The sequence below is a fragment of the Ostrea edulis genome, chromosome 1 (assembly GCF_947568905.1).
Source record: "Ostrea edulis chromosome 1, xbOstEdul1.1, whole genome shotgun sequence".
NCBI classification, from domain to species: domain Eukaryota; kingdom Metazoa; phylum Mollusca; class Bivalvia; order Ostreida; family Ostreidae; genus Ostrea; species Ostrea edulis.
The window spans coordinates 72313593-72325664 of NC_079164.1; the positions used below are offsets into that span (position 1 = coordinate 72313593).

The following is a 12072-nucleotide window of genomic DNA, read 5'->3' on the forward strand; positions in this document are numbered from 1 at the left end:
GTGTACATATGAACATTTACTTCAGTTAATTTTTGAGAATCTCTTCTGAAAATTGCATGTACATGCTTTATTCTGATAGAAAATTCCCATATGATTTCAACCTTTACCACATGACAAAGTTTTAAGTTGTGAAACCTTTTTTTTCAAAAATGAATTTACATTGATAATGAGCAGCTAAGTATTGGAAATGATGCAGAATTTTTTTTTGGGGGGGGGGGGGGGGGGGCTGTATATATTATGTTTAAGGGATCCATCATAAAAAGTGTAAAATTTCCTCCTTCAAAATAATTTTGAGTGCAAAAAAGGTGCATTGCTTGTTGTACATGTACTTTAATTTATAGATGGTAAATGATTAGAGATAAAAACAGTTTGAAAGATTTAAGACCACCCCACCTTTTTTTTCTTTTTTGCTACATGTGGAGTAAATTTAATATACTGATGGTTAGAGCATGAAGAATAAAAATGAAGGTAAATGAACAGTTCTAAGTAACATCTATCTCTGTATCGTTTTACTCGAGTCTGAAGTAATTATGGGTTATGGGGAGTGCAAGTGTCTGAAACCAGTCAAGGTTGCGTCTCATACAGGGAGATAAATATTGGCTTGAATATGACTTGGAGCAAAATACCGGTAAGGGTTATAAAAAGAGTTTGAAATGAAATCTTTTTCTCTTTCATAGTTGTTAAACATGAATGAGAAAGTGTGGGTGAAAAAGTCACCAGATGTGTTCTGTGTAATCTTGTCAAAATATGTGAGCAGTTATATTAATAATGGTTAAAAACTTCTGCCCTATATACATAATGAATGTGTATATGTGTGTAGATGTCGGCATTTATTGCTATTTTTTATCCTATAGTGACATAAGCTCTGAAATTTGAAGATTCATAATTCACAGAGTTTGACTCATTATTTTTAATTTTTGCTGTCTTACATATACAAGTAACAGATGTTTGGATTGGCAGATCAGAAAGAGGTTTGGGATAAAAAAGGCATTTAAGAGGGACATTAATGTCTTGTGAGTCTGTTCTGTCTTGTACGAACTTTAGATAGGGTGTCATTTTCTACAAAGGACAAACATTGGTTTCTTATGACAGTGCTATATATCTACGTCTTGTTTGAAATGGTCAGACTTTTATGGGTAAAGGTGTCGTATGTTGTGACTCACGAAGGGCGGCCAAGTTGTAACAGGCCAAATTTGATAATAATTCACTAAGTTTCTTCATATTGTTGATGGCTTATTATAGATTTATGGTTCCATGAGATGAATTTTAAAGAATGTCTTTAATTGTTGAATTTTTACTAAATACATTGCAGTTAGAGTGTGGTCACTGTGCAAACAGCACAGGCAGACCTACATTTTATTATCTCACAAGACCATGCAAACTCAACAGACTGTCACTCTTTGCAACTGTTCAGAACTAAAGTTCACTCTTTGCAACTGCTCAGAACCAAAGGTCACTCTTTACAACTGCTCAGAACCTGAGGTCAATTTTTGCAATTGCTCGGAACCCTAAGTCACTCTTTGCAAATGCTCAAAACTAAATACCGTAATGTTCATAGCAGATATTTTTAAGACACAACTGAAACCCTTCTCTTTCATTCATTAAAGAATCTGAAGCACTGTTGCAAGGAAATGTATGCACTCTGTAGCTATGTAATGCTGAATGCATGGTTTCTAGCACTGTATTGGCAGATGTGAATCTTGATTTTCTTCACTTTACTAAAGTTAGGTCTTAATGATTATAATTTTATTGATTCAGAAAAAGTAGCCAAAATTAGAACCCCTACCAATGCAATCACCCACTAAATGATGGTTTTCCTGTATCGGGTAGTTTGAATGGAATTTCTAGCGCTTTGTAACTATGACCAATAGAGGACGTGCCTGCAATACATGGGGTTCATTGTAATTTCAAATGTGCCTGTAACACAGGGGGATTTATTGTAATTTCAGAATGGTATTATAAGAATAGCAGAAGAGGACTACATCATAGAGCCATACAAACAGCACAGAGTCAGACCTACATTTGATCACCTCTCAGGCCCACACAAACTTTACAGAAGGTCCACACTCAACACCAGACAGACACAATACTGTGGAAAATCTGCCCGAGGTTTGTTATATAATAACAGGTCCATTTCATCTGATAGAAAAATGTCTGCCTCATTGGAGTATTGTTCAGACCCTTCAAAGGACTAATTGTTAAAACCAGTAAAAGAAAGTTACCAGAGATATTCTATATCTCTTAGTAAACAATGTGAAATGTATACTTGATTTGACAGAAGTCATGTGTAACAAAATTAAATGATTCGCTGCTAAATATCACACGTTTACAGTGATTTTTGTTCTGCTTACCAATGATTTAAAATGAAATTAGAATCTGTATAGGTTTTTGCTTCTCAGATTGAAGATTTGGGAAGGAAACATTTTGTTTTTGGTCAATCTGTCTACATCTATCTGAAACTTTGGTGTCTTCCCACTTAGCTAAAATTCTGAAACTTCAACCCTTGGTCATAACTTTTAAGCCATAAAAGATAAGGGACTTTACACTTGCTGAACTGAAAGGTCAAGGTCAAAGCTATATAGACAAGGTCATTCATCAATTTCAAAGTTAATTTGCCACAATTAAATGTGCCCATGCTGAGGATAATAGTTTCACCAACACATCTTGTTCATACTCTTTCCCAGATAAAAGAAGCACATCCTTAGTCAATAGTGATAGTGACTTCAAAGTATCGGAGACAACTCTGACAAAAAAAGAGGATGATGAACCGCTGTGGAAAAAGTACCAGAGGGCTATCACAGAGCACGAGGAGCGGACTGTGGAAACGTTGGTGGTGGTAGACAAGACAATGTACTACAAACACGGCAAAGAGAACATCACCACATTCACTCTCACTCTGTTTAATATGGTAAGGAATAAAATCATATGCATATACATGAACTTCTGTGGCACAGTTAGAAAGGAAAATGATGAGTATCAATTAAAAACACTTTTTTAAAAAAAATGAATACACTTTTCTTTTTTCAAAATAAATGCACAAGTGTTTTTTATACATGTAACGCGTAGTGTTTCTAATTTCTAAGAGTGTTTTATTCCTTTTAATTCAGGTTTCTGAATTGTTCACCGATCCTAGTCTGGGAGACAACTTGAATATTGTACTCGTGGGGCTCATTGTATTGGAGGGGGATGAGGTAGATATTTTTAACTACAGATTTTAAGATGAGTACTGCAACACACTCAGATAATAAAAAATAATCCTCCTAAAATGAAATGTGCTTTTACAATGTAGTTATAAATGATTTACTGCATGGATATAGATTGCTCCAGAAATTATATGAGGTATAGTACCATAAAACAAAATGTCTGCACATTTTGATAAATGAGCTGTTGACCTGTTTCATTCCACAAGCCTGGCTTGTCGATAGGATACCATGCGGACAATACCCTGAACAGCTTCTGCTCATGGCAATCTGTCTTAGTGGGAGCCAGTGGCCGACAACATGACCACGCCATACTGCTGACAGGGCTGGACCTGTGCTCCTACAAAAATGCTCCCTGTGATACACTAGGTAATAGAAGAAGGAAAATAGTGCATATGTTGAGAAATGTGTGTGTGTGTTTAAGATACTAATATGTTTTATATATAGGTTGTTTTTGTGTCAATGCAAGGGAATTAATGTTTCTACTGTAAACTTCAAAATTTGTCATTTAATTACGCTAAATGTGCAAGAAATATGTTTTGTGTAGTATATATATATTCTTGCACATAAGTTTACTATGCATTGAATTTTTTTAGTCAAAATTTAGCAATTGGGTTATTCCAAATTTTATTCTACATGTATGATTTGTTTGTAGGGTTTGCTCCAATAGAGGGTATGTGCAATAGAATCCGAAGTTGTACAATCAATGAGGACACCGGACTTTCAACAGCATTCACAATAGCCCATGAAATGGGTCACAAGTAAGCTTCGATCTGTGCATTTTTTAAATTCACAATAGCCCATGAAATGGGTCACAAGTAAGCTGCTGTGCAGTTTCTAAATTCGGTCAGAAGTTTTCTCACATGATAGTGTTACTGTGGTTCTCCAGTTGCTTTAAAAGCCACCACTAAGTACTTCATAAAAAACCTCACAACAAATGGTTTCACATGCAAAGTGCTTATTTTCGTCTCAAGAAGCCAGGTCTTATAGTGCTGACGGTTATAGAACGTTGGTGTTTATAAATTAACGTAATCTTATGCTATCAACATTGTAACAAAAATGATAAAGAGACTAGAGTTGAATTTGGATATGAAACTGACATTTATGTGATGACTTGTCATTTTTCTGTAAACTGTTTTCCGTCTAGTTTCTGACAAGGTTTTGTATTTTCATCGTGTCTGGTTTATGTTTTAGAAACAAAATACTGGCAGTAGTATGTGAGTTAATGATGTATTTCACAAATATATATGAAAAACAGATTTGGGTCATACTCAAAAGATTTACCTTGACAAATGACATTGGTGATGTTAAAAATGTTGACACAACTTTGCTAGATGTTTTAAGGAGATATGCATTAAACTGAATATTGCATCGTCACATTGTACCACTTGAGTATTATTTTGGTTAGAATTTTTAGTTCACCTGAGTCACTTGGGGTGACCTCTTGCTATTGGTTGGTGTCCTTCGTCATGTGTCATCCATTGTCAGTCATCTGTTATGTTGTCTGTCAGTTTAATATTTTTAATTTCTTTTTTATAACTACCCTTCCAATTCTTTTCAAATTTGGTATTAATCATCCCTAGGACAAGGGGGACATAAATTGTAAATATCAGGATTCTTGCATCAAAAACTGCCATATATTGGCCAATTTTCAAAAATCTTCTCTACAACTGCAGATTTGTAAGAAAAATAAGTTACTTTGGCAGAAAGGCCTCTTCCAAAAATTGAAAATTTCAAGATCCTCAGGGTAGAGGTTCTTGCTCCAGGGCAGGGCTAAATTTGACATAGGGTGTTTATTTGTAAACCATCTAGATAACACCTTTAATGCTATTGATGTTAAATGGAAATTAAATAAATGAAGGAACAGGTAACCCTTTACTAAAATTGTAAATTTCATGATCCCGGGGATAAGGATTTTGGTACCAGGGTGTGGCCAAAATGGTTATTGTGATTAAACATCTTTATCATTTTTAAGATTTCTTTTTTTGATTTTGTTGATACTATATGAAAACTAAATGCATATTAATTAAGGAAAAGTAGAAAGGGATGTACATGTACCAAGATTGTGAATTTTGAAATCCCAGGGTTCTGACTCTAGGGCAGGTCCAATATAGTGTTTAAGTGTGTATTGTGTTATGAAAAGTCTTTTTTCAGTATGGGCACCTTCGGGACATTTTTGATTATAGAATACATCTTGTTTTATACTGCAGCTGAATATTAGAATTTAGCTTTATAGATAGGCAGAACAGAAATTATTATAGATCTTGCAGCCTTTGGGACTTATAAGTGATACTTTTTTAACTGCTATTCAGGTGACCTATAAGGTCCGTAGGCCTCTTGTATGTACATACATCTGTAGATGGATAGATGGAGGAGGAGGAGGAGGAGGATGTTGATGATGATGTTTTTGTTGTTGATGAAGATGTTGATGATGATGGTGGTGATGGTGATGATGATGTTGATGATGATGAAGATTTTGATGATGATGATAAAGATTTTGATGATGATGATGGTGGTGGTGATGATGAAGATGTTGATGATGATGGTGGTGGTGATGATGATGAAGATGATGATGATGATGGTGGTGGTGGTGATGATGATGAAGATTTTGATGATGATGATGATGATGTCTGTTTCAGTTTTGGAATGTTTCATGATGGAGAGGGAAACCGCTGCACGAAAACAACTGGAACACTGATGTCTCCCACCCTGGTCAGCAAAGATGGTCAGTTCCATTGGTCACTCTGCAGTAAAACCTACCTGATGAAATTTATGAAGTAAGTTTAGATTTTAATATGAAAGTGTTATCCACAGGTTTCTGCATGTTTAAGTTTATGTCAGCAGATGACACAATAAAGATCACATACATGTACATTCAGAGTTTGACATCATTTTCCAGTACTCCACAATCAGAATGTCTGACAGACAAACCTACGAAGGTGACCGAGCTCCAGTTTCCTGTCAAATTGCCTGGGGAGCTATACGATGCAGACATTCAGTGTAAATGGCAGTTTGGGAGGCGAGCCCAACTCTGTACATATGACTTTGGTAAAGTGAGTCCTTTTTTATTATGTCACTAATTGATCCAGCAGGGTAACACTAATTAAGAAAGCATTTACAAATTAATAAAGATGAAAATCTGTTTTAAGTCTTCTCTAGATTAGTGTAATGCAGGGAACTAACTGTTTGGTTTATCGTTGCAGGATATTTGTAAGTCATTGTGGTGTTATAGAGGGAAGAAGAGATGTGAGACTAAGTTCCTACCAGCAGCAGAAGGGACCTCTTGTGGTTATGGAAAGGTAAGGAAGTACATAAAGCTTGTATAAAAGCAGAGTTTTGCATATTTTATAAAGTACCTTTAGTTTTTGGTAAATAAAATCATTTTTTTTAAAACATCATTTCAACTGTTAAGTAAGTGTTGATTGTCCAGCAGTTAACAGTCTCGAGAATTGTTGCCCTTCAATCGATTTGTTGATGTTTTGCCTTAATTTCATTGGTTGAGTAAGTCGCATGATTTTATAAAAGCCCTGAAAAATAAAGATGTTACATGTACAGACAAGGTTCTCAGACTATAGCAAATTTGTGGACCCAAGAATGAATCCGTTGCTTGTGGTTTTGGGCAACAGATCCATTTTTGGGTCAATCAAAACTGCTGTTGTCTGAAAACCCAATCAATAACTTTATACTGCTAAGTGCAAAATTCAAACATATAAATCCTCCCATCTTATTATGAATAAACTGATATGTATTTGTCTTGGGACAGCAAGCAAATTTTTTTCCAGCTGGACATTTACATTGGTATATTGACTGTGATATAATTAAGATTTAAAAAATGCCCAGTTGCTGATTTTGCTTTTTGGCTTACAAAATATTATGAAAATGTGTCATGATTGAACATCCATGACTGTCATGAAATTTTCACATTATGAGGTCACAAAGTACATCATTCAAAATAACAAACTTTTAAAGATATTTTTATTTTTCTGAAATTTGTTTAATTTTTGGATTGAGGTTTAACAATATAGCATAAGACTTTGTGTGTCAAAATGTGGCATTTCCCTATAAATATCATAAAGTGAATTCCTTTGAAGAAATGCTTGGTAGCTAATGATAGCTAGAAGTCTACTTTATCAGCATCCTTTAAATTTGGCTCAAACAAGAATATGTTTGAGCTGGAAAAGTGAGCCTATTTATTAAGTGACATTTCTGTTATAGTGGTGTAGGAGGGGAGAATGTGTGGAGTTTGGTCAGGATGGACCCTCCCCGATTGATGGAAGCTGGTCCCAGTGGACACACTGGACAGACTGTAGTCGGACGTGTGGAGGAGGGGTCACTATGAGAGAAAGGCAGTGTAATAAACCCCTGTGAGTGTTATAAGACTCTAATATTCATGAGACATAGAGGTAATTTGCAATGATAATATGAAAGCATTAGATGTCATATGAAGTACGTAGAGCTCACATTGTTAGAGAACTTCTGTAGATCTATGGCCCCAGGATTGGGAAAATGTGCTTTGTGATTCAATACATGATTCTTTTTCAGACCACAATATGGAGGGAAAAATTGTGATGGAGAAGCAAAGGTTCATAAACTGTGCAATTCGGAGGTATGTATTGTCAATGTACACCGCACCATGAAGTTACAGGGAGTGTGCAAGTTTCACTATATTTGTCTATCTAAGGATAAAGGTAGTTTTTAAAACTGTAGTCTGATGATATTCCACACACATAGTGGTTAGAGAGCTTCAGGTTTAGTAGATCAGGACTGAATTAAAATGGTATTTAAAAAGTGGTTTATGACTCTGAGCCAGTGGTGGTCTTTTGATCTAAACTAATGGTAGTTCACACCTGCTATTGTCATGACTGAAGGAGATCACTTTTATGGAAGTCAAGGTCAAGTATTGTCCCACTAGGTTGTAGTGTATATCACACCCACAGGGCTTGAAGCTAACTTTTTATGTCACCAGTCCAGCCTGACTGATGGGGTATAATTTTAACCAGTCCGCAGAAAAAATTGCCAGTCCAACAGAGTTTTCCAGAAATAATCAAATATATTTTGTTGATATCATTAAAATGAAATTTAACTCATAATATGCCTTAGACAATATTGTAACACTTAAATGTGGGATTTATTATTTACGAATTAGATTCGTCCGATTGATCAAACAGATTGAAGCATGCCAAATGTGTATGAAATTTCATATTAAGTATATTTTCCAAAATGATGCTTTAGAAAATTAACCCGTAAGTCCCATCGGACTGACTAAAACAAATATCAGTCAGTCCGCCAGACTTTTAGCCAGTCACAGACTGACGGACAGATGTTAATTTCGAGCCCTGACCCACTTATACATATATGTATGATTGATACACTGGTAAGTATTGTCTCACTAAGACACTTCTAGTGTATATAATAGTACACCCACTGATATATATATGTATGATACACTGGTAAGGAGTATAGCAAATAATTTTTTTTTTTGTTGCAGCCTTGTTCAGAAGGGGATGAAGATTTTCACAATAAACAATGCCAAACCTACAATGTCAAGCCCTTCAGAGGCTGGCTGTTAGATTGGAGGCCAAACCAAAAGCTTTATAATGGTAGCTTACTCACTTATTTTCGTTATATAAATTTATAAATGAATTCATCATTTTGTGGATGATCAATATCTTTGGGTAGCTTTATCCCATGAATTTTACCATATTGAATTACAAAATTTATATCGTTTTAATGTACAGGAAACATATTCACAAATGGCAACAAAGCTGTAAAATATCGGTAGTCCACTATAATTGGTCCCCGTGAATGTAAATGAATCCACAGTATATAAAAAATTTGTTGTATCTTGTTTGCTCTTAAAAATCTTGATACGGGTTCTTTCTGATTTATTGTAGCGCAAGAGCCATGTACTTTATATTGTTTAGCAGAGACCAGCAGCTATGTATTTACCATAAAACACACAGCCACAGATGGAACGAAATGTATGAGAAATAAAGACATCTGTGTGGAGGGCACCTGCAAAGTAAGTTTTTAAAAAAACTGAAGGAAAAGTCATGTAGGAACTTTCAGCTCTCTACTCCTAGTTGTGTTGTATTGTAACTGAAATTCTGGATTATAGACAGAGTTCAGTTTTAACCCTCTGTAGATGCTCTGCAAATTCAAAGCTATGGTGTGATTTTGTTTAAAGAAGTTTTCTTATGTATTCTGTAGCCAATTGGATGTGATATGATTGTCGGGTCAACAGCAGAAAATGATGTATGTGGAGTGTGTAAGGGGGATAACTCTTCCTGTAGAATCATTCAGGGAGAATATGTTGAGCAGCCAAAACTTAACAGTAAGGATTGTTGAAATGAAGTTAAATTTGAAAAGGATGAATTGTAACACAAAAATTTTATTGAACGTAAACTTTCCTCCACTTTTAATTTTTTTTTAAAACATCAGCATGTCAAAGATACTTTTTGTTAAATGGCTCTGTGTAATATCATAAATATGGCAAGAGAGATTAACTTTCAAAAAGTGTTTCATATTTTGCAGCTTACTTCCCAGTGGCCATAATACCAAAAACAGCCAGATCAATTAAAATTGTTGAGAAGAATCTCTCATCAAACTATCTGGCGATCCGTGACATTTTTGGCAATTACTACCTGAATGGCCGACAGCGAGTGGCTTGGCCAGGGGAGTACTTGCTTGGGGGAGCAAAGTTTATCTACAACAGACCCTACAATGAACCAGAAACTCTGGAAAGCATTGGACCATTGAAAGAAGACTTAGTTTTAGAGGTAAAGGTCAACATGTAGATTCTCAAAATTGATGGACAAGTCAAGTTTAATGGCAAAATGCAATGATTTTAAGGGAAATATATTTCAAACGTTTGCCACAAAAACCAGATCATTTTGACATGTATAGTTCTGTAATTTTCTTAAACTGCTTCGTTTTCATCAGAACATTTTGAGGATAAATTTGTTGGGATAATTTCAGATACTTGTACAGGATAAGAACCCAGGAGTACAGTATAGATATGCCATACCACAGCTGATTTCTCAGCTCAGAAGCCACACCCCAGTAGACAATTTTACCTGGAGTGTGTTTGAATCTGCATGCACTGAGCCCTGTGCTGGAGGTACAGCATCTTTCTTTTAAGTGGAAAAGTTATAGATATTTAGTTAATTATTTGTATGTTCAAAATTATTTCTTGTAGGGGTTTTAGCTGTTTTATAATTGAGCTTTTGTTACAGGTAAAAAGAGTGTTGCTGTCAAATGTATGAAAAACCTTCAACAGGAAGTAAATGAGTCCCTGTGTAACCAAACCAAGAAGCCTGACACGGGACTAATTCCCTGTAACGAGAAACCATGTCCCCCAAGGTAATTAGCAGGCTGATCATTAACAACTGATCAGCTTCTTTTTGAATTTAAGTTCCTCCTTTTTTTCTGTCACAGTATGTAATTACAATATATTTACATTTCCAATGCTTTTACGTTTGAAATCTTTACATTTTGTAATGACAGCCATTTCCTCACTAATGTGTTGCAGTTGTGAACAGTGCACATATGAATCTTGATAATATAGTACGTCTATTTCAATGGTTGGGATTTCCAACAGAAATGAAAATAGAATATAAATTTAAAAAAAATAAATTTCAGTTTTGAAAAATACATGAGAGTATGAACTGCAATGCTTCATGCTGGCATGCTTTTTAGGAAAAGCCATACCCTCATGTGTTTTCAAAAGTGAAATTTATTTTTTTTAGCCCTTATTAAATTGTTAAATTCAATAGAGGCTTAGTATGTATATTTTTATGAATATACAAAGTTTTCTCACATCTTGAACACTGAAAAGTACTAGTGGTACTATTTTCCACACACTAGGTTTTATATTTAAAGATATTACAAAAATATTGTAATGATATTTAACCTAAAACATGATGTGGAAATCATCAAATGGGTGGCTTATATTTTTTGTATAATGTCTATAAAGGAATACAGGTGGATTTTACAAAATATTATATAATCTTAATTACAGTTCACCTTCAGTATCTCAAACTGATATCTCTAATACCTGGGATATCTCAAAGTATGTTTACGGTCCCAATGAGAGTGACATATATTCGTAGAATGACCCTTGCTATGTTGAACCCTACGTTATCTCGGAAGTTAAGTCATTGTCTCTTCGACTTCCGAAATACCAAGGTTTACCTGTATGTTTGAATTTTTTCAGATGGGTGCCAGGCGAGTGGAATTCTTGTTCCAAGACGTGTGGCAGGGGAAAACAGAGGAGGAAAATCTTTTGTCGACAAAGAGTATCTAAGACTATTGATAAAAAAATTAAAAAGTCGAACTGTAAGATTTTGCCTAAACCTGTGCGAACCAGGAGATGCAACATGCAGGACTGTCCACCTGTCTGGAGGATTGGGAAGTGGCACAAGGTTAGGAATCAAATCTTCCATACACTTTCCTATATTGTTGTATTTACTGACTGGAATCAAAAAACTGCTGGAAATCCAGTTTGAAGAAAAAGACTTGTCCAAAATTGTACTAGGAAAACAATAACTAAGATTTGTTGTTGAATAAATTGTTGAATTTAGTCAAATGATAATTATATTGTATACCTAACAGAAGAGGTGCTGATGATCGACTATTCAGTTTGTAAAACAAAATCACAGGCACGTAAATTTCATTGCAGTGTTCTGTCAGTTGTGGCACGGGCACCCAAGCCAGGAAAGTGTTTTGTAAAAGCAAAGGAAAGAAGGCCAAAAAGCATCCCGACCACATGTGTAGTGGACCTAAACCTCCCATTGTCCGTCCCTGTAAGCGGTCACTGTGTCCACAAGACTCAAATTTTGAGTGGCACTTATCACCATGGGGACCTGTAAGT

The 12072-nt window shown here is 35.2% G+C and overlaps 1 protein-coding gene across 1 annotated transcript in view; it reads left to right on the forward strand.

Annotated features, from left to right (window-relative positions):
* The window catches only part of LOC125682736 (A disintegrin and metalloproteinase with thrombospondin motifs 18-like), a 37274-nt gene that overhangs the window by 21506 nt on the left and 3696 nt on the right, over positions 1–12072 (forward strand). The window contains exons 4-21 of the mRNA XM_048923346.2: positions 1950–2109; positions 2685–2908; positions 3108–3191; positions 3410–3569; positions 3856–3961; positions 5840–5977; positions 6100–6253; positions 6404–6499; positions 7416–7564; positions 7743–7806; positions 8689–8800; positions 9095–9222; positions 9411–9534; positions 9735–9979; positions 10179–10320; positions 10436–10562; positions 11416–11623; positions 11881–12066. Coding sequence (XP_048779303.2) covers positions 1950–2109; positions 2685–2908; positions 3108–3191; positions 3410–3569; positions 3856–3961; positions 5840–5977; positions 6100–6253; positions 6404–6499; positions 7416–7564; positions 7743–7806; positions 8689–8800; positions 9095–9222; positions 9411–9534; positions 9735–9979; positions 10179–10320; positions 10436–10562; positions 11416–11623; positions 11881–12066 — 2607 coding nt within the window. The remainder of the gene's footprint in view (positions 1–1949; positions 2110–2684; positions 2909–3107; positions 3192–3409; positions 3570–3855; positions 3962–5839; positions 5978–6099; positions 6254–6403; positions 6500–7415; positions 7565–7742; positions 7807–8688; positions 8801–9094; positions 9223–9410; positions 9535–9734; positions 9980–10178; positions 10321–10435; positions 10563–11415; positions 11624–11880; positions 12067–12072) is intronic.